The 18,742-nt window shown below is 37.9% G+C and overlaps 2 protein-coding genes across 2 annotated transcripts in view; both read right to left on the bottom strand.

Annotated features, from left to right (window-relative positions):
* The window catches only part of ZNF215 (zinc finger protein 215), a 36,582-nt gene extending 33,892 nt beyond the window's left edge, over positions 1-2,690 (bottom strand). Inside the window, exon 1 of the mRNA XM_037840154.1 lies at positions 2,438-2,690. The gene's annotated coding sequence lies outside the window, so the exon portion shown is untranslated. The remainder of the gene's footprint in view (positions 1-2,437) is intronic.
* Positions 2,691-9,404: 6,714 nt separating this feature from the next.
* LOC119537805 (olfactory receptor 2D3) lies at positions 9,405-10,373 on the bottom strand. The gene has a single exon (XM_037840372.1). The coding sequence runs from the start codon at positions 10,344-10,346 to the stop codon at positions 9,405-9,407; it is 942 nt and encodes a 313-aa protein (XP_037696300.1). The 5' UTR covers positions 10,347-10,373.
* Positions 10,374-18,742: the final 8,369 nt, after the last annotated feature.

Here is an 18,742-nt window from a genome sequence, read left to right as displayed (position 1 = left end):
CCCTATCCTTAGCCACTCCCTTAAAGCATATGGGCTTCCACCTTCACTGTGGTCACGTCATAGCATATTTTAATTTATGACTTTTTCTACTTTTAAAATACCATGCTTCTCTCCACTTTCCATCTTTTAGAAATTCATTGACACGATTTATCTGCTCATTAGCACCTCCATATCATATCTGCCAGACACAAGGCAAAGCAGACCAACAGAGGGAAGATGCTAAAATCCAAAATAAATCATCTCTAAAACTTAAGAAAAGTACAGGTTCATTAAAAAAAAAATAATAATAAAGTTTCCAAAATCCTGAAGGGGTATCAAGTCCAGCAATAAAATGAACCATAGTCCCAGATACTTTAAAAATTAACCTAAAAGGGGAGAGGGGGCGGGAGCTCACAGGCCAATGTCAAAAGCAAAACAGAGCTAAACAAAACAAAATAAAAAACCAAAGAAACGTAACAATGAAAAAGAAAAGGTAGAACAAGGATAACAAGGATATCCATTGTAACAATAAATGTACTGAACAAACAAATTTAAACTCAACTATATGAAAACTCAAGAGAAATCCAAAACAAAGGAGCTCCAAATTTAAAAGTAACAGTATAGTTAAAAAGAAAATACCAGGCAGATGTAAACAACAATGAAGTATAGAAGAATATATATGTATCCTATACCAAAGATGAATTAAAAGCACAAAGGCATTAAATGAGACAAAGAGGCAAACTTCAAGTGATTGAGGGTGCAACTCATAATGAAATAATTATCATTATCATTAAATGTACCAAATAACATATCTGAAACATATTTATAGCAGAAACTTCAGAAAGATGTAATTAACAATAATACAATAGAAATGGGAGACTAAGGCGACTTTCTCAGTCCTTAACAGATAAACTAAAATTAAGTAATAGCATAGTGGCTAGTAATAATATGCTTCATGTAATAACTATATAAAAACATACAGAATGTACTTTCTATTTAAGCACCTACAGGATTGCTTACAAAAGCTGCTATTTCTTAGGCTATCAAAAAAAATCTCAATAAATAAAAAGTAAACATGAGCAACAGAGACATTTATTGATCAGAATGCAAAACTAGAAATTAACATCAAACAGAAAAAACAATCTCAACTATTTTGGAATTTACATTTTGCTTCCAAACTCTTAAATTTAAAAAAAAAAACAAAAAATCAAAAATACAACTGCAAAATATCTCAAAATTAAAATCAATAAATAGGCAATAGCAAACCCTTAAACATATAATTAGGCAAGAATGCAATGAATTAAACATTCAGTTCAGGAAGTGAGAAAAAGCAACAAAGTATGCCTACGGGAGAATGTGTAGGTTAAAAATATAAATTAATGAATTACTCAGTGTAAATAATTATAGAGCAAACATGGTAAGGATGATTGCATTTACCGTTTTAGAGGTGGAACAGTTTTGATGATTGATTGTCGAAGGGTATGGCCATGACTACGAGTAGCTTAACTTGTCTGTAAATGAAGAATACTGGAATAAAAAAAGCCAAAAACTATAAAGGTAAACTCTCAAGTGCTGAATGGACGCCTCTGAGGATGATGGTGGGACCCAGGTTGACGAGTTAAGATACAGTAGTGAGTCAGCGCCACTGTAAGGGAGAGACAGGTGCAGCAGGTGACAGGAATCCGAAAGGTTAGATTAATTAACTAGGTGACATCGTTAGAAGGACTTTAGGGTCTCAAGTAATTTGAATCGTTGATAATTGGGGGGGGGGGGTAGAACTGTCTTTGAGGAGGGTTTTTTTAATCAAAAGGTCATAGGTAGGGCAGTAGCATGAGGTAGGAGAGCCTCGAGAGATTAGGTCAGATAAAGAGGACCAGAAAGCAGTCTGCAAATGAATGTCTGAAACAAGAAAGAAGCCTGGAAGTTTTTATGTTTTAGGGGGTGGACAGGAACGACTGGGAATAAAAGGCAAAAAGGAATGAACTTTTCTCCATTTTTTTTTTCCAGTTGACCGAACTAGTCATACTTGTGCTTCTACGAGGCATCAATGTAAGTAATTCCAAAACCCAGTTGACCAAGGTGTATTAACAAAGTTAAGCGTCTGGAGATCACAAGATGGAAGAGGAAACAGCAGTGAAGTTATATTCCTAGTTTAGCAGAAGTGGATCTCGAACCCAGTCATCCAGACTTTCTCACTCCTAAACCTCTTTTTCTCTGCTCTAGCACCCACTTCTAACTTCCTTCAGCACCTCAAACTCTCCCCGTAGCCCTTGCCTCCTTCCCTCTCCATCAGCTCGCGACCTCCTCCAAGTTCCTGGGCAGAGAGCTGCGGAGGGCGGTGTTGCAATCCAGGTAAACTGTTCAGAATCGAGGAAAACTTCCGCGTAAACGCCCTCAAGCAAGAGTGATTCCCAGTTCCACGCTTCCCCCTCCTCACCGCCCGCACACCCGGTGATACCTGCGTGCACAGCTCCCATCCAGGGCTCAGCTCAGTCATACCTAGGCGCCAGCTCCAACAGGAGCCGCAGAAGTCACCGTCGGGCAGGTAAAGGGAGAAGACGGGGTAATCACACCGAAATTAAGAATTCCTGGTCACAACCGGCTCTCAAACGTCGCGGCTGGTTGCGGGTCTCACCAAGCCCTCTGGCTCAAGTGGCGCCTTCGACGGGCTCTCACGCACGCGCACCAGCTGGGAGGAGCACCCAGAAGTCCCCGCGCCGCCGTCTGTAAAGTGGTTGAGGGGCCTTTCCCGGTCCTCTCCGAAACCAATCCCGCCCCTTTCCCCAGGCCCCGCCCACTCCCTAGGGTTGATCCCTTCTCCGGAGTTGCCAATGGTTTCACTCTGCACTTCTGGTAGGTTAGGAGAGGTGCGTGTCAAACTTCCTTCACTTCCTCCCATCCGGTTCGGAAAAACTGGCCAAACCTTCCTTGCTTCCTACCCCCATTTGCCTGGAATAAAAAATAATGACTAATTTTGACCACAAAACATTCTTTTATTCCTATGATACACAGCAGATATAAAAAATACCTTTAGCAAATATATATATGTATATATATGTGTGCATACACACACACACATTTATATATAAAGGCATAAACCACTAGTTTAACTTAGATTTTTGCCAAAAGAATCTAATTTTGTGAACCTTGTAAATAACTTAAAACTAGAAATAAGATTATCCGGCTGCTACTTAATTCCTAATAATTTACAAAATGAAGTCAGCTTTAGGTCAAGTTAATTGACTCTGCACAGGCATCATTCACATTTACAACATTGATTCAAACCCTGTCTTTTTCTTTAATACATTTTTAATTGTGAACTTTAACATATATACAGAACAGTGATAACTTTTAGAGTACAATTTAACATGTAGAGAGCAAATATCAAACAATGTTATTGGTTAGAGTCCACAATTTCAGTTATTTCCTTATTGTGATATGTATACAGAAAGGTGATAACTTTCAAAGTACAATGTAACAAGTGGTTATACAGGTAATTTCAAAGAATGTTACGGGTTACATTTCCACAGTTTCAGTTATTTCCTTATCATAAAATATAAGATATATACAGAAAGGTGATAACTTTCAAAGTACAGCTTAACAAGTAGCTGTGGAGCAAATTTCAAAGAGTCTTATGGGTTACATTTCCACAGTTTCAGTTATTTCCTTCTAGCTACTCTGATACCCTAGGATCTAAAATATGTATTTATTTATACAAAGAGTCAGTATTTATAATCCTTTGTTAAATCCTATCTTGTCTGTTGCTACCCCTTCCTCTCATTTAATCACTTTCTCTGTCTTCCAGCGTGTCTAGGCAGTCATTCATTCACTTTTTCATAGAGGTAAAGGGTCATACAGATCATGAGATCAATTTTGTCCTGTTGAATGAGGCATCTTATGATGTGCAAGAGCCATTCTCAAGAAGGTAGTTGAAAGTAGCTGTCTGGAGCTTAGAGATGTATAGGATTAGAGTTATACAATGTAATTCAATTCTGGGTAGATAGTAATTAATGAGCATGGATAGGATAGCTGAAAAAGGGTGAAAAATGGAGAATAGAGTAAAAGGAGAGGGGCTAGGATTCAGCCCCCAGGACCACCAACACCATTGGATTGGTTGGGTTGAAGAAGATGGGACTACAAAAGATAGAGAAGGATCAGCCTGAGAGGTTAAGAAGAAATCTGTCAGTGTGGAGACACAGTGGGAAGAGAAGTGCCAGTCACAAAGGACGGAGTCTCAACTGTATTGATACAGGATTATATATAGGATTATATGATTAGTGTTTGAATAGAGGCGTGTACACTGTTTCGTGAGAAGAAAGAGTAAGAACAACTAGAAAGTCAGGAAAAGCTTCCCAGAGGGAGCTTTAAATGTAGAACAAGAGTTAACCAAGGTAAAACAAGAGAGGACAGGGAGTTTTCTTTGCAGTGAGTTTCACTGTTCTCTCAGATATGCCCCCCACCCAGCATGAAAGGCTCCCCATCTGGCTACTCCCCCATCAGCCTGGTTAGCTTCACTTCAATTCCTTGCCAGCCTGTAGAATTCTTCAAACAAGCCAATCACATACTCCTGGGGGGAACAAAAGGACACCCCTTCCTCCTGTTGTTACAAAGCCTGCTTCCTACAGTTCGTATTAGCTTATCCTGCTCCTGAGTGCAACACCCATGTGACCCTGCATGGCATGCAAGGCCCTCCTCTCCTGGGCTGTGTGTGTATGTGACCATAAACTGATGTCAATCTCATCTGTCCAATGTCAAATGTCATGTATTTTGTCATCTGGTACTATATAGGGCTGAGGATCCTTGAGTGAATTGGAGGTAATCAGAACATCATCTCATTTAATCATCACCACACACTATATGGTCAAGATTATTATCCCCAAATTTATTGAAACTAAAAGGTGGCAGAGCTGGGCTTCAAACTTAAGTCACTTCATACTTAGTGCATTGCTACCCCCTCAATGTTTCAAGAGTTAGAGGGCCATTTGTAATATATGACAGAATTGTGGAGTGGTATTTCTCAAAATTGGGAGTATGGTGTGTATAGCAGATTGAATTTTGTGCCCCAATTTAGACATATCCTTAATCTGCGTTCTTGTGAGTAATCCATTGTAAATAGGATCTCTTGAACATGCCAATTTTAGTTAAGGTGCGGTCCAACTGAATGAGGTTGGATCTTAATCCATATTACTGGAGTCCTTTATAAGTGGAAAAAAAATCAGACATCGTCAGAGAAAGCCAAGGGGAGGAGCCAGAAGCCAGAAGTCAGCGGAACCGGAAAAAGAAAGGAGAGGACACTGCCACGTGATGATGGGAAGCAGACATACAAGCCCAGGAACCCCAAAGATTGCCAGCCAGCCATGTTACTGTCCTGGGAGGAAGCAAGCCTCTGAAACTGTGAGTCAGAAGAGAAATTCTGGCTAAATTTCAGCATTAGCTCTTACCAGAATTTTCAGCCGCGGGGTGGGGGGTGGGGTGGGGTGGGGTGAAAGAAGTCAGCGGAAAACTGGAAAGAAAGAGGAGGGCATCTCCGTGTGACAGTGGGAAGCAGAGATAGAAGCAGAGATACAAGCCAAGGAATCCCAAGGATGGCGGGCCAGCCAGAATGCTACCGACCCAGGAGGAAGCAAGCCTTCTAGCCTCTGAAACCGTAAGACGGTAAATTCCTGTTGTTAAGTTAACCCATTGTGTGTTGTCTTAGCATCTGGGAAACTGAGATGTGTGTTATGAATCATCTGTGATGGGGTTGACTCTTTATGAAAGTTGTGTTTAGCTGTACAGAATAAACATTTTAGCTTGCAAGCATTGCCAGTAAACAGATTCAAGCATGGTATACTGCCAATCAAGAGGGCAGGGAAATGGAAAAGGAAAAAAGCAGGAAGGAAAATTACCGGACTTCCTCTCATACATCTCACAGGTATGAAAAAAAATTTTTTTTGACCCTGTGTCTTCAAAAGCACACTGAAGCCTGGAAACTCCTAATTTGAACAAGGGTCATTTTCAGGTGGCAGGTTTGGAAGTCCAAATATTTTGCAGGTTTGAAAGTCCAAATATTTTTTAATAGCACAACTTTGTAAGTTTTCTCTCAATGTATGACTCATTGTAAAGGTGAAGTACCCTGAAGCCATCTGGAACTAGATCCTTTATCTGAAAGGTCTGCATGGAATTGCTGCAAACTCCATTCTCTTCTTTCGTTATGACATTAGTTTGATTTGTGATGTTCCTCTGGATTAGAATCTGTGTTTATTCAAGAAAATATGGAGAGAGATCTTGACCTGACTTAAACGAACAGTTTTGCTAGACTGCTTTCTATTTACTCAGCAGATTTTTATTGAGAACCTAATATGTGGCAGATACTATACTAGGCATTGGGAACATGTTACTGAACACCATTACAAAGCATGCAGACTGCCTTCTTGCCTAATAGAACCATTTTCTATAAGGTATTGTATCTCTTCATCTTAACATTTTGTGTTCTGTGTATCCTTAGAATTTTGTATTGTGTAGATTGTGAGTTGCACTTGATTGATAGATAATCAAGACATTTGTAAGGGTGATTTGGCTTTATAGGCTATGTTTAATGGACATTTGTCAACTTTTGGCTTCTGCTCATCTGAATCCCCTTTTTATGTTTAGTCTTATGTGAGTCTTGGTGGGAGGAGGCCTGTCCTCCTCAGTGGAAGTTAATGCACCAGAAATTCACTTTCTGTGTCGCTGTTGTAGCTAGACCACAGCATGTAACTCGGATTCAATCAAATGCAGCCAAACCAGACTTGGAATCAAGAGCTAATGACATGAAAAAGCAAGGACAGCAGAGAGTTTCTTTTCTTTCTTCCAAAAATACACTTCATTTTTAAAGAATAGTTTTAGATTTACAGAAAAACTGAGAAGAGAGTAGAGAGCGTTCCAATATTCCCCTTAAAGTTTCCCGTTATTGACATCTTCTTTGGTTTAGTACATTTGTTATAATGAAGGATACATTATTATTAACTAAAGTCCAGACTTTATTTAGATTTCCTTTTTTTTTTTTTTTTTTTTTTTTTTTACTTAATTTCCCTTTTCTCATGATTAGACTGGGTTTATGGGTTTTAGGTAAAGTGCCATTTTCATCATATCATATCAAGGGTGCATACTATCAACATGACTTATCAGTGTTGATGTTGACCTTGATTACCTGGCTGAGGTAGCGTTTATCAGAAGACAGTTTCTTTTTCTCTTTTGCTGGCAGTGGCAGAGGAAGCAGCAGCATCCAGGTTCCAGACCTTGCAGTGTGGGGCAACATCATCAGCAGTGCCCCTAAATTGCATCATCCAATGCTGAATGGCAGTGATATCCTCATCAGACCCATTCTGTGATGCGATTTTGGCCTGTGGTTCTGGCTGCAGGGCCAGAATTACCTTCTGTTATTTCAACAATTTCCCTTTTAGCTTAAATTATTCAGTAAATTTCTGCTACTTACAACTAAGAACCCTGACTGATATATCATCTTTATTATCATTTTTTTGTGTGTGTGCCCATGTCTGTTCATTAGGAACCTTCTTGCCCTTTATTTCTTGCTCCCTCAAAGGCATTGAGAGGTACTGGTTTCAAGCAGACAGGTTTCTCCAGCAATGTGGAGAAGCCCCATTGGCATCTGTCTTGGTGGAATAACTGGAAGAGTGATTCACTCAGTGTTTTAGTTATCCATTACTGCCTAACAAACTACCCCAAAACTTAGCGGCTTAAAACAGCAGTCATTTTATTTTGCTCATGATTCTGTGGATCAGGAATTTTGACAGGACACAGTAGAGATGACAGTTATTGGTAATGGCAATATTTAGGATGTGACCATGTGAGTGAATGGCTGAGATCATTCGAGGATTGAGAATAAGGAATTCTGAGAATCTGAAATATGTGAATATTTGATTCTATGTGAAAACTAAAATCACAATAACTATAACAGGAGTAGTGTGTTGGAGAGTGACAATGAACCAGGAGCTAAAGGCTTCAGGGAAAAGGGGTGAGTAACCTAGGAATTAAAAATAAAATAAAAATTTAAAAACTCACAACCCCATTTTCCTGAGTGTACCCTATTTCTTCCTTTTCTCTCATAGTGAAATTTCTCAAAATCAGTGTTCACATTTGCTGTTTCTATCATCTTACTTTCCCTCCCTAAATACACTCCATTAAAGCATCTTCTCCCGCCAACCTTATATTTCATGGCTTATCATTTTAATTATTCCTTTGCCAATACCCCAAAGCCCTAAGTTTTCTGTCCTTTTTTCACATCCCAGTAAGCTGAAATAGATCACATGTAGGTCATCACTGAGCCACAGTGAGACATAGTGATCAGGTATCTAAGCCTACGGAGGGGTCAGGCTAGAATTGGCAAAACTCTTAACTTCTAAATTTTTAATTTCTTTTTTGATTTCTGAAGAGAGATTCATTGGGTAAATTGGGATCATTCAAAAGAGAATAACTAGGATGAATTTAGGGGACCAAAGCATTCTTGATTAAGGAATTTTAAAGGAACAAGGAGTGGCTGATGAAGAGAATTAAATTTGGGCAAATATAGAAACATACTTCAGTGAGTTGCGATATATAAAAATAATGAAAATTGTCTGGGGATAAAACTAGGGGCAGTGGGTTGAAAATACAGGAATATTGATTTTGATTTGCCATGAGGAAAATCTTTCTGATAGTGAAAACTACGTATATATGAAAGAGAATGATCCATGAGAGTAGTGAGCTATTTCCATACTCTTGTTTAGAAAATGCTGGACAAATACTTGATAGTGATATTATGAAATCATTTAAACCTCAAATATAAGGTTGGTTTATATGACTGTTAAATTCCCTTTCAACTCTGATAACCTATGTTTACATGGAATTTGGAGTGAGTATATAAAAAATTCATTTTTATAGAGTTTTCAGAGGAGAACATCATGAACGAGGAAATATTATTGTCTCTCTTACCTTTTCACAAGCTGAAATGCTCTGGACCACAAATGACCCAAGTATGAAAGACTCTTCCAGATATTTTGATTATTTTAATCAGAGCCTGTTCCTAGGTTTGCATTGCTGGGACATTCAAACTAGAAATGTCTTTGACATTATAACCATGGCTGCAACTCATATTTCATTTCAGGATAATTCCAGTTTAAACCTCCTGGAGTTCAATTCTGATCATGCTTAAGATATGTCCATCGCAGCTAAATTAACCACAAACTCCTCAAACTAGCACTTGAGGCCTTTTATAACAAGGAAATAACCTAACTTTTCACCATTTTATTTCCTACGTATGTTCTTGTTAGGGTAGAGTAGTTACAGTTTCTAGAACATGCAGTTAAATTTCTTGATTCTTCCTGAAGTGACCTAATTTATTACTGCCAATAAAACCCTGCTCCTCTTTTAAGGATAATACATACCTTTACAAGTTAAGACTCAGGTCATTGCCTCTGAGAGGACTTTCTTCCAGCTAGTTTCCTGAGAGCCCCTTTGACATCCTTGTTCCTTAGGCTATAAATTATGGGATTTAGCATTGGAGTCAGCACTGTATAAAACATGGATATCATCTTATCCCGCTCCTTCGTTGTCTTAGAGTTTGGCCTCATGTAGGTGAATATTCCTGACCCATAGAAGAGAACAACAACAATGAGGTGGGAGCCACAGGTGGAAAAAGCCTTGAGCCTCCCCTCCCCTGCCTGCATCTGGATCACAGTGGAGATAATGTTCCAGTAGGAGACCAGGATGAGGGAGACAGGAGCCAGGAGGATCACCACGCCCATCACAAAGATGGCCATTTCTGTGCTGTAAGTGTCTGCTGAAGCCAGCTTCAGGAGGGCAGGAGGTTCACAAAAGTAGTGATTGATTATGTTGTGTCCCCGATAGGGAAGATGGAAAGTAAAAGTGGTGTCCACCAGTGACACTAGTGCCCCACTGGCCCAGGACCCTATGGCTAACTGGAGACACACCTGCTGGGTCATGATGGTGGAGTAGTGCAGGGGCTTGCACACAGCCACATACCTGTCATAGGACATCACCGCCAACAGTGCACACTCTGTGCATCCAACCAGAAGGAAGACAATTATCTGTGTCATGCATCCAAAAAAGGAAATGGTCTTCCTCTTTACCAGGAAGTGAACCAACACCTGAGGGACAATGCTAGTAGAGAAGCAAAGATCTGCGAAAGAGAGGTTTCTGAGAAAAAAGTACATGGGCATATGAAGTCTAGAATCCATGTGGATGAGAATGATGATGAGCAAGTTTCCAAGCACAGTCAATAGATAAATGATGAGAAAAAGGGTAAATAGCAGGATCTGGGTCTGCAAGTCCTGTGAAAGGCCCAGAAAGATAAACTCTGCCACAAAGGTTTGGTTTTCTTCTCCCATTGATGTTGATTTCTGTTTTCCTGTTTGGCACAAACAACAACAGCAATAAAGAACAGCTTTGGTTGGGTTTATGACATCAAATTTCATACAAGAGGCTCACATTAAAATTGGTACCTAAATATTTCTAACTTTTTGCTATCCAATCTGTACTAATTGATAATAAATAGAATATTTTTCTTTTTATTAGTTGGTTGTAATTGAAAGTGACTTCATTTGTTTTTCAAATCCTCTCTCCTCAATGCAACTTCTTGGTAGGTAGAATCTGACATTGTTTAAGCTTTCTGGGCTAGTTCTGATGTGAGGATGTTAGAGTTCATGTGGATTTTACTAAATAGTTATACAGTATATAGTCGTTTACTATATATATTGTTAGGACTATCCTCATGCGGAAAATTGTGCCATTTATGTTCATATATTTAATTATAACATATGCTTGAAAAATGTTGAGTTTTCAGGCATCAAACTTAATTTGACCTCTTAAAAAACACCACACTTTTCCTGGGTTTAAAAGTTAAGCCTTAGCATGTCATATACTAAAGACAATTCTATTTGGATTAAATAGTAAAATATTAAACTTAAACTCTAAGTAAAAGAAAAAATAGGTTAAAGTTGTTGAGATATCTGGATTGAACTAGACTTGAAAAACACAAAAGCTTTTTAAGAAAACACAAAGGAAAACATGTGCAGTTTGCAACATAAATACAAAGACTTCTGCATCATAATAACATCATATGCAACATTAAAAGACAAACCACAAACAGGAAAATATTTGAGGGAGATGCCAGCCAAAAGATAAATAGTGTTAGTATACTGAGTCCATATAAAACACTACAAAAATTATTATGATTCCAAGGAATTATGGGCCAAGGACATTTTACAATCTTTTTGGGAATGAATTTTGCCAAATATATTGAAAGATTTACAATATCCATATGCTTTGACCCAATTCTCAGTAGTATAAGGGAAGGAGAAAGTCCCTCCTTAACAATCACTTCTTCCTCATCAAGAGTGAAAAAAATTGGCCCATGTTTATGAGCAGGTAGTGTCATTGTGCTTTAAAAGGTCAACATTTCTATTTTCTTTCTTCTTCATTGGATAGGAATAGTAAGTTAAACAAGTTCTCCTTAAGAATTTGATTTGCTCTCTTTTCTTCTTTTTGGATAGTGCCTATGTGCACTCATCATCACTTGGTTCTTCTGTATCATATCTCCAGCCAGAAGATAATATGATGATACAAAATGGTTTTAAGCTGTAAGGAAGATGGAGGGCCTTAAAGGACATAAGGCTGGGCCACATACCTCAACCCAGGCTTATCAGAGCTCTGAACTTGAGGGGCATTTGGGACTAGCCCAATTAATAAAAGGTGGTACCTTACTTTTCATTATTTCTTATTTCTTTTATAGAACTCTAGGGGGAGAAATGCCTGGGCCTAAAGTAGTATAAGGAGTTACTGGGTCCCTTAGGTCTAATATCACCTAATACCCCCAAACCTTACCCCAATTTCTAAATCCAGTTCTAGGAGTCTATTCTTCAAGAGTATTCTAAATTTCAGAAAAATATTCCCAAACAAAGACGTTTGACACATCACATAATAAAATAATGGAAATAATTTAGATAGCTATTATTAGTAAATTGTATACCCATAATATAGAATATTCTGCAACCATTAAAATGATGTTTAAGAGACTCCACTGGCATTGAAATGCTTTTTACATAATCTTAATTGAAAAATGCAGGACTCAAAATTTTATATAGGGTGTGCTTGTGAATGGATATAACTGGAATAGTCCAAGGGGGCACAATATGGGCATAATATCAGTTATATATGAGCACAATATCTATTTCTCTAGCTATAACTAGGATTACCAAAATTAGTGAAACATTCATCCCTATTCAAAGAATCACTTCCTTTCCCACAGTTACTTCTGAAATTCCACAGAGAATAACTTACCTATTCTCAGGATCACAGCACTTTCAGCCTCAGAGTGATGCCTGTCATTTTCTTTTTCCCCTTTTCTGATTGTCTAGGTGTTACCTGAGCACTACTGTTTCCTCTGGATCCTACAGATAATGATTATTAATATCATTAAAAATAATAATGGCAGTCATCCATTAGTATGATATCTACTAAAGGTGGTTTTGCAAATGGCTTAGGCCACCTGCATTCATTGTTGCTGGGGACGGCAACTCTTTTAGAGGATGGCTTTTCTAGAAGACAAAAATAATTGGCCTATGGAAAATGGAAGCTTAATGTCAGCCAATCAGAGCATATCCTCACTAGCTTCCACTTTTGCCCTATATTAGCTCCTCCTTCCCACCCCCTTGGTGGAACTCCCTTCTGCTTTATGAATGGGATGCTTCCCAATTCATAAACTGCTCGATAGAGCTGTGTGGCCTTAAATTAAATGTTGTTGAAAATTTTTTCTTTTAACAGAACCAATGCTAATATATATTTTCAAAATGTACAGAAAAAGACTGGAAAAATAATAAATCCAAAATGTTGAGAGTGGCTGATTCTGATTCTGGGATTATGAGTGGGATATTTTTTTCCTTTTATGATGTTATTGTACTTTAAGGTTTTTCTTTATGAGGCCATTTATTACAAATATAAGAAAATACAAAAATGGGAAAATCTAAACAGCATTTAATTAAGGATGCTCTAAACTAAGTCATTTCATTGCTTCTGCTTTAAGCCTTGATAAAGTTACTGGCATCAGGTTATCCCTCTTGCTGGAAGAAAATATAAAACAAAACTTATGGAATAACCATTTTAAGACATTGGACAACAAGCAGCTCAGAAAATGAGCCCCATGAGCCTACTAGCTTTATGTCAGGAGGCACTCTCAGGACCGTGGTGCAAAGAATTGGAGCTTGAGCAAAGCATGCTGGCCTTGCTGAGCTGAGGGGACAGAGATCTATAATTGGTACTGCCAGAGCATCTGGAAGTTGTGGAAGAGAGTGCCAGGAAGGAGAACGCTGCTCAGAGAAGGAGGCCCAGTAATCTGTACAAGTCTTGGCTGAATATTAAGCTGTGCATGCATGGGGTAAAACTGCCAAGTCCAACAAAGAACAACCAGCAGATAGCTCGGGTAAGGCTGCAAGATTTTGGAATTCCAACCAGGCAGACCAGAGAACTTCACTGAACATATCTGACACAGAAGTAATACCCCAGAGAGGACAGGCCTCAGGAGTAAGGATTGATGAGTTAAGGATGCATATTGTGACTCCCAGAGTAACTACTAAAATGTTAAAAAAAAAAAAAAAAAAAAAGAGTTGTAGCTAAAAAGCAAATAGAAGATACAAAATGGAATAATAAAAAATAATTCAAAAAAAGGCAAGAAAGGACAATGAAAGGAAAAAGGAATAGATGGGAAAAATAGCAAATAAGATGGTAGCTATAAACCAAATAATATCCATAAATACAAGAAAAGTAAATAGACTGAATATTCTAATTAAAAGGCAGAGATTGTCAGACTAGATTAAAAAAAAAAAAAAGCAAGCTCTAATTACATTTTGTCTAAAGAGAAGCATTTTAAATGTAAAAATTCAATTGGGGGAAGTAAAAGGATAGAAAAAGGTATTCCATGGAAACTTAGTCATAAGAAAGCTGGAATGGCTGTACTGAAAACAGAGAAAATAATCTTCAAATAAGCAGTATTTTCAGAAATAAAGAGGGATATTTCAGAAAGAAGACAGTGTCATTCATCACAACAACAAAACAATGCTGAATGTATATGCACTTCATAATGGGGCTTCAAACTACACAGAGAGAAATTGATGGGACTGAAGGGCGAGTTGGAAAAATCCCTCCAATATAGTTGGAGATTTCAACATTCTTGCTGGTAGAAAAAATAGAGAGAAAACCAGTGAGGATATAGGCTATGTGAAAAACACTAACAACCAACTTGATCTAATTGACACTTAAAGACACTCCACCCAACAAATGCAGAATATATACTCTTTGCAGATGAAAAGGGAACATTAACCAAAGATAGACGGTACACCAGGCAATAAATCATGTCTCAAAAATATAGGATTGAAATTATGTAAAACATATTCTCTGACCACAACAGAAATTATAAGTCAATAACAAAAAGATTTCTGGAAGTCCTCATGTGTTTGGAAATTAAACAACACACTTCTAAATAACCCGTGGGTCGAAGAGGAGAACAAATTAAATTATAAAATATTTTTAACTAAATACTAATGAAAATATCAACATAGTAATAAGTTCAAATTCTTTTGAACTTCCAAAGAATGGTAACTATTTTACCTGGTCCACAGAGAAAAAAAGGGAAAACTGATTTTTTTTTTTTATGAAATCACATAAAACCAATACCCATGAAATACTTTCAAAGTCTAAATAAAATAATAGCATATAGACTACAACAGTATTCCAAAAGCATAAAACATTACAATCAAGTGAATTCATTCCATGTATGTTTAGCTAGGTCAGTATTAGTAAATTTATTACTGCAATTCTTCATATTAACTGATCAAACTGGGAGGAAAAAAACTCAAAAGATGCCTCAAAGGACATTTGATAAAATTCACCTTTCATTCCTGATAAGCAATTTTAGTAAAAGAGGAACTTAACTATACTCCTAAATTAGAAATTTGAGTATACTTATTTTTTATGATAGTAGGAATTATTTGAACTGAAAAGCTAGCATCATGCTTAAATGGTGAAATATTTGAAACATCCACATAAAGTCTGGATTAGAAAAAGGCAGGTGCTTGTTTGCAAAGAGTTACTTAAAGTAATAGAAAAAAGATGAAAGATATAACTATTGGAAAAGAAATTGTAATTATTGTAAAGGAGGAGATAAATTTATCATTTTTTGTCTATGATTTGATTTCTGTCTGGAAATCTTAATAAAATTTACTGGAAAGCAATTAGAAACAATAAAAATTTTGTAAACAGACTGGTGGCCAATTACACACATATACATATATGTATATATATTTATTAATGGTTTTCTTATGCAGCTGTAAGAACTAATTAGAAAATGTGATTTAAAATAGATACAATTCATGACAGCAACCTCTCCAAAATACTTAGGTGTGAATTTAAAAGAATATATTCAGAACTACAACAGAGGGAACATCCTTTAAACTCAAATGAGGAACATAGAAGTCAACAATAGAAAATGATGAAATATGCCTAATTCTTGGTGAGAAATCTAAATATTCTAAAGATGTCAATTCTTCCCAAGTCATTGATTCTCATAAAAGTAAGATGAGATGTCGTATCATTTATATTTCAAGGAAGGCCAGGGATAATTATTCTTTCACAATCTGAAAATTATACATATAGTGTAAACTTTCTTAACTAATTAAACAGTTGTGTCTTTTTATCTGGAATAGAAGGAATATGAGGAAGAAAAAAATGAATGGTAAATATAGAATAAAGAGAATAGAAGTTATAAGAAAGCAGGGAGGGAAAGCTAAACATAGAGGACAGAAATCTAGAGATGTGGAGAGAAAACAGAAGGAAGAAGGGGATACAGGAAGAAATCTGGAAATCTGGCTGCTTCCCAAAACGGAAAGGACAGACAGTGACATGTAGGGCTCTAAGAATATTGTAACTAACCCAGCCTTTCTGGCAATCTTTTCTTAAAGACTCTGTTACACAAACACACACCAGTACATCTTGTTATGCACACACCATCGCACGTGTTCTCTCATCCTGACTTATTCTCAAATTCACAATTGAATATCCCATGCAAACATTCAGACATGCACACTGTCGCAGATATACTCACACAAGTGTTTCAAATTCTCATATATGCACCATCATGGTCACCAAATCTTTCACCATAACAAGAGTCACAGAGTATTACTGAGCTATTGGAAACTGACCAAGGCTGGGTCAAATGGGAACCCACTAAATCTGAATTGTATGGAACGGCTAATTTGAGTATGTGGTAAAAGTGTGACGGCACCAGCAGTGGAGGACAGAACTGAATATAATTGGAACAATTCTCCTCTGCCTGCTATAAGCCACAAGAGTACTGGAGCTAGCAGTGCCAACATTCCTAGAACAGTGCCTATGCAGCCCTTATTCCTTCACAACTGCTAGACCCAGGGCTTGCTCAAGAACATAAAGCTCTTGATGGGTCCCCCCAAAGCATGATTCCTAGTTTCCTTCCAGGTTCTTGCCTGTTTAGTGGATTATCCTAACAGAGAGGTGGTGGAACCAATGCAAGCTGAGGGTAACAATGAAGACTGAAGGTCTGACATAGCACAGGATAGGGCAAAATCTGGCAGAGTTTCTGTCAACAGCAAGAGCAAAGTAATGTGGAAAGTAATGTAGCCTCTGTGATCTTTCTGTAAATAGCCTCATTCCTGAAGGAGAAGGTCTACAGATGGAGTTTGAGGCTGGGAATCTGGAGGAGACAAGTAGCAATAGACTTGTTGACTCTGGAAGTCTAGCAATAAAAAAATGAAGTATAGAAGAGTAAATTACAAAGTTCATCTTTCCCAACACTGCTGCTACTCCCCACCCAGGCCAACTCATACCCAATACTTCAGAATCCTGCACACTCAGACCTCAGCAGCCTCCCACTCTCACCTGAGGGCAGAGATGGGGCAGGCATGAAGGTGTGGGGTTACTGGTGAAGGAACCATGGATTGAGCAGTTTCGGTAGCCTGCAAGTCCATACTTGAAGGACAACACCAGTTGTAGGCTGGCTCCTGAGCAATACCTCCCAAAGTTCAGCATTAGAGTTCTATGAGTTTGACTCCATCCCAAGGCTTTCTGCTTTACCTGACAAATGGTACAAACTCCAATTCTCATAGGTCCCAGTTCTGAGCAGAGGATTTTCCTCAGAGAAAATATATAAAGTTGAGGTCCTGAGAGTGATATAAACAGGGCATTCCCTGGAGATTTAGGAGCCCTCAACTTTATTATCTTTCCGTCCTCTGAGACACCCTGGAATGCTTTGTATTGTATTTGAAATCATAAACTGAAGTCTCCAATTCATATATCCTCTTTTCAAACCCTACACCAATGTCATTCAAAATGGCATCTGCAGATATTTTCTCAGGGGTTCACAAGTTACCAAACTTGTGTTTTATATATATGACAATTCAACAGAAATGAACATGAGCAGATATTGGATCATCTGGATACTGACTTTCTAATTGAGTAATGCAACTCAATTTCAGGGCTTGCACTTTCATTTTGGCTTCTGATTGTTTTGATGCCATGTGATCACTTTAGGAACACAGTTTAATTTTCTTAGCACTGTCCTAATATCAACATTACAGCAGGGGTTCTGAATGTGCTGTTGTATCAGAGTTGTATACTTTCACAAAAGGTAAAGTCACAGCTTTTCTTTTGTGGGGAATATTTACAATCTAAGGACATTTTTATAGAATGAGACTTTAGTTTCTGTGCTAGTTTGAGACTGTTATTAACCCTAGAAAAGACTATGTTCTTTAATGCAGTCTTGTGGGGGCAGATTTATTATGGGTGGGATCTTTTGATGATGTTGTTTCCATGGAGATGTGACCCACCCAACTGTGGGCAAACCGATTTGATTAGACTATTTCCATGCAGGTGTGACCCCACCCATTCAGGGTGAGTCTTGGTTAGTTTACTGGAGTCCTTTAAGAGAGCTCACAGAGAGAAGAAGCTCAGAGGATCTGAGAGAGATAGTTTGGAGAGAAGCTAAGGTATGTAATCCAGAGTTTGCCCCTGGGAGAAGCTAAGAGCTGACACAGACCCAGATGCTTGGAGATACAGACAGAAAGACATTTGGAGATGCTGAGCTAAGAGATGAAGCCCAGAGTTTGCTCAGAGAAGCTAAGAGAAGACCCCCAGATGCTTATAGAGAACCACCATAGGAGAACAAGCAAGGATACACAGAGGCTGAGAGAGAGAAGATAAGAGAGACAGAAACCCAGAGACATTTTGGAGAAAGACATTTTGAAACCAGAACCCAGGAGCAAAGGACTAGCAGATGCCAGCCATGTGCCTTCCCAGCTCACAGAGGTGTTCCAGATGCCATTGGCCTTTCTTCAGTGAAAGTATCCTCTTATTGATGCCTTAGTTTCAACACTTTTATGGTCTTAGAACTGTAAATTTGTAACCTAATGCATCCCCTTTATAAAAGCCAATCCATTTCTGATATTTTGCATAATGGCAGCTTTAGCAAACTGGAACAGTTTCTTAACTTATTAAATTAACTCTTTGCTTTGGCTTCATGAAAATGGCGGTACTCCTACAATTCTCTCCAACTAATAAGAAAATCCAGAATAGAGGAACATTTTGTATCTAAAATGATGCAACCATATAATAAGGTCAAAAGATTTAAGAGAAAAATGGAAGAATTGAGTTATCAGATGATGGTATAGCCATATGAGATTCAAAGAAATTCTCTGATGCTGTC

The sequence above is a fragment of the Choloepus didactylus genome, chromosome 6 (assembly GCF_015220235.1).
Source record: "Choloepus didactylus isolate mChoDid1 chromosome 6, mChoDid1.pri, whole genome shotgun sequence".
Taxonomy (NCBI): domain Eukaryota; kingdom Metazoa; phylum Chordata; class Mammalia; order Pilosa; family Megalonychidae; genus Choloepus; species Choloepus didactylus.
This window is presented reverse-complemented; position numbering and strand designations above follow the sequence as displayed.

Bases quoted from the DNA above. Each gene is read 5' to 3' on its own strand.
- LOC119537805 (XM_037840372.1), bottom strand. From the start codon at position 10,346: ATGGGAGAAGAAAACCAAACCTTTGTGGCAGAGTTTATCTTTCTGGGC.